Source organism: Olea europaea, unplaced genomic scaffold (assembly GCF_002742605.1).
Source record: "Olea europaea var. sylvestris unplaced genomic scaffold, O_europaea_v1 scaffold1486, whole genome shotgun sequence".
NCBI lineage: Eukaryota > Viridiplantae > Streptophyta > Magnoliopsida > Lamiales > Oleaceae > Olea > Olea europaea.
In genome coordinates this window covers 112,804-116,787 of record NW_019232425.1, presented here as the reverse complement: position 1 = coordinate 116,787, position 3,984 = coordinate 112,804, and the positions used below count along the sequence as shown (strand labels likewise).

The 3,984-nt window shown below is 38.4% G+C and overlaps 1 protein-coding gene across 1 annotated transcript; it reads right to left on the bottom strand.

Moving 5' to 3' along the window:
- Nucleotides 1-2,354: 2,354 nt before the first annotated feature.
- On the bottom strand, nucleotides 2,355-3,755 carry LOC111376311. Its single transcript, XM_022999259.1, has one exon. The coding sequence runs from the start codon at nucleotides 3,753-3,755 to the stop codon at nucleotides 2,355-2,357; it is 1,401 nt and encodes a 466-aa protein (XP_022855027.1).
- Between the last annotated feature and the right edge of the window lie 229 nt (nucleotides 3,756-3,984).

Sequence of the window (3,984 nt, the reverse complement as noted above, 5' to 3'; positions counted from 1 at the left end):
AATCTCATCCCAGTAGATAGGTGATCTACATTTCCTACCGTATAGTGCCTCGTAAGGTGCAATACCTATAGTTGCTTGAAAGCTATTGTTATAGGCAAATTCTACTAAAGTCATGTGTGATTCCCAGCTACCACCAAGATCTAGTACATAAGCGCTTAACATATCTTCAAGTATCTGAATTGTCCTTTCGGATTGTCCATCAGTCTGTGAGTGATATGCAGTACTAAATTTCAGTTTTGTTCCCATAGCATTTTGTAGGCTTTTCCAAAATTTTGACGTGAATCTCGAGTCTCTATCTGAAATAATAGAAACAGGAACCCCGCGTAACCTGACTATTTCATTGACATAAATCTGTGCATATTGCTCCATGGTAAATGTCATCTTAACTGGAAGAAAATGGGCTGACTTTGTAAGACGATCCACTATTACCCAGATAGCGTTGTTCCCTTTAGCCGATCTCGGAAGTCCTACCACGAAATCCATGGTAATGTGTTCCCATTTCCACTCCGGTATATCTAGTGGTCTAAGCAACCCTGAAGGTCTCTGATGTTCAGCTTTTACTTGCTGACAGATGATACATTTACTTACAAAAAGTCATATTTCTCCACCAAAACATATTTCGAAGGTCTCGATACAATTTTGTACTTCCTGGATGTGCTGTATAAGCGGTAGAGTGTGCTTCTTCAAGAATTTCTTTCCTTAATCCCTTATCTTTAGAAACACATATTCTGCCTATATACATAAGTATCTTATCATCAGTTATCGCAAATCCCTCTTGCTTATCTTTCCCAATTCCAGCCATGATTTTACACAAAAATGGGTCATCCTTTTGAGCTTCTCTAATCCGTTCTCTAAGAGTTGGTTGAACCATTAGAGCCGCAACAATGGCTGACTTCTGTACCGAAGGTGTAACCACCTCTAGCCTCAAATTTTCAAATTCCTTAGCTAACTCTTTTTGAGTAGTTGGAAATGTCAACTTTCCAGCTGTCTTTCTACTCAGAGCATGTGCAACTACGTTAGCTTTACCTGGTTGGTAAAGAATGGTGCAGTCATAGTCTTTAACCAACTCTAGCCATCTCCTTTGTCTCAGGTTTAGCTCCTTTTGAGTAAAGAAGTACTTGAGACTTTTGTGATCGGTGTATATCTCACATTTACCGCCATATAGATAGTGACGCCATATTTTTAGTGCATGAACTACTGCTGCGAGTTCTAAGTCATGAGTTGGGTAACTCTGCTCATATGGTTTCAACTGTCTAGAGGCATAGGCAATAACATTTCCATGTTGCATTAACACACATCCCAAACCTTGTTTAGAAGCATCGCTGTATATAACAAAACCTTCGGAACCATCTGGTATTGTTAATACTAGTGCTGAAACCAATCTTTGCTTCAATTCTTGAAAACTGCTTTCACACTTATTTGACAATTGAAACTTTACTCCCTTTCTAGTTAATTGTGTCAGTGGTCCAGCTATCTTAGAAAATCCTTCAATAAATCTCCGGTAATAGCCAATTAGATCCAAGAAACTACGAACTTCGCCTACATTGGTCGGTCTAGACCAATTTGTTACATCTTCAACTTTAGCTGGGTCTATCTCAATTCCTTGCGCAATAACCACATGACCAAGAAAGTCAATACGATCTAGCCAGAATTCACATTTTTTGAATTTGGCATACAACTTCTCTTTTCGAAGCGTATTTAATACCAATCTCAATTGCTCTTCATGTTGTTGCTTATCCTTTGAGTATACCAGTATATCGTCGATGAAGACTATAACGAATCGATCTAGGTATTGATGAAAAACATGATTCATTAAGTCCATAAACACAGCTAGTGCATTGGTTAACTCAAATGGCATCACTGTGAACTCATGGTGCCCATACCGCGTTCTAAAAGCTGTTTTTGGGATGTCACAATCCTTTATCTTAAGTTGGTGATAACCTGATCTCAAATCTATTTTTGAGAACACCGTTGTACCCTTCAATTGATCAAAAAGATCATCTATCCTTGGGAGTGGATATTTGTTCTTTATAGTCAAATGATTAATATCTTTATAATCAATACACATCCTTATTGACCCATCTTTCTTTTTAACAAACAATACCGGCGCTCCCCATGGGGATGCACTAGGTCGGATGAAACCCTTATCCAATAATTCTTGTAGTTGTGCCTTCAACTCTTGTAATTCTTTTGATGCCATTCGATAAGGAGCCTTAGATATTGGTGTTGCCCCAGGCGTCAAGTCAATTGTGAACTCTATCTTCATGAAAAACATCCACGAACTCATTTACTACAGGTACATCTTCTATTTTCCTTTCGGACTGGGGTTTACTATTTATATTCAATAAAAATCCTCAACACGTATTCTTCCTCAACATCTTTTCTGCTTTCATTGCAGATATCAATCGGGGTAGAGTCCTAATTCTTGCTCCAAGGAATCGAAATTTTTCTTTTCCAGGTTTTTGAAATAAGACTTCATTCTTATGGCATACGATAGTTGCATAGTTTCTACCCAACCAGTCCATACCCAAAATTATATCAAAGTCTTTCATTCCCAAGATGTACAAATCTGCCTTTAGTACTTTTCCTTCAATCTCTAACTTAACACCTTTAATTATTTGATCAGTATTAATGACATCGCCCGAGGGTGTATTAACTTCTAGAATGTTATTTGTTTCTATGCATTTACTTCCAATCTTATCCATAAAAATTATAGAAATAAATGAATGAATCGATCCAGAATCCATAAGAACAATAGCAGGTATGTCGAATACTGGTAACATACCTGTTATTACGTCTGTGTTCTGATCCTCATTTTCTCCCATCAAAACAAATACTCTGGCCTTTCCCTTCTTAAGATGGTCACCTTCTTTCTTCTTCTCTGGACATTCTCTAAGAAAATGGCCACTTTTACCACAAATGTAGCATAATCCCTTTCCTCGAAGACATTCTCCCAAGTGTCGCTTGTTGCATTTGGAGCATTGAGGAAAAGTTTTGTTTGAGCTTGACCAAATCTTTACTTTCTGATTCTGATTCCTGTCTCTGTCGTGACCTTGCCACTTTCTCTTTATAGAAGTCTCGGTGTTGGGTTGAGGTTTCTTTTCCAATCCTAAACCATTAGAAATTGCTTGTGCTCGACGTACAACTTCCGCATAAGTAGTATGTTGCTGGGCTGCCATGATTCCCTTAATCTCTGGCTTTAATCCCATTTCAAACATTTTAATCTTCGTCAGCTCAGTGTTTACCATGTGTGGAGCATATCTAGAAAACTGTTCAAATTTTCTTTCATACTCCCCAAGTGGCAAATTTCCTTGCGTGAGTTGGAGAAATTCTACCTCCTTTTGATCCCTCAATGGCTGGGGAAAATATTTACCCATCAACGACTCCTTGAATTGACCCCAAGTAAGATTACATAGTTGTTCTGCAGTTTTAGTACGTGTTTCGGAATCCCACCAATGTCCAGCATCGTTAGTCAACATGAACTTTGCACATGAAACCTTTTGAGCGTCACTACAGTTCATGTGCTCGAAGATCCCTTCAAGTCTTCTCAGCCACTCCTCAGTTGCGAAAGGGTCACCTTTACCATCAAAGGACGGGGGTTTAAAACGACGAAACTGCTCAACGATTGAGCTCATGGCGTTAGCACCTCCTGTTGCATTACTAGGTGCCGCCTGAGCCTGCTGCCTGCCCAAGTCTTGCACTGCCCTCAATAAATCTCTAAACATAGTAGCTTGATCTTGTTGATGTCGTGCCATTTCCTTTAAGTAAAAAGTAATCTATCTTAAGAATTATTCAACCATGCTACATTCTTCCTATAGATCTTTCTAAGCCATGTCTGTCGTGTATATTATGCTAAGGCCAAAAGTTACGCATTAAGGTTTTAGTCATATGATAATCGTATCATTAATCGTATGATATGATTAATTAGCATTCTACTTTTGAATAAAATGATGCATAAGGAAAAGCTCATGAGATTATACAACT

Excerpts from the sequence above, each read along its gene's own strand:
- LOC111376311 (XM_022999259.1), bottom strand. The coding sequence starts at position 3,755 with ATGGCACGACATCAACAAGATCAAGCTACTATGTTTAGAGATTTATTG.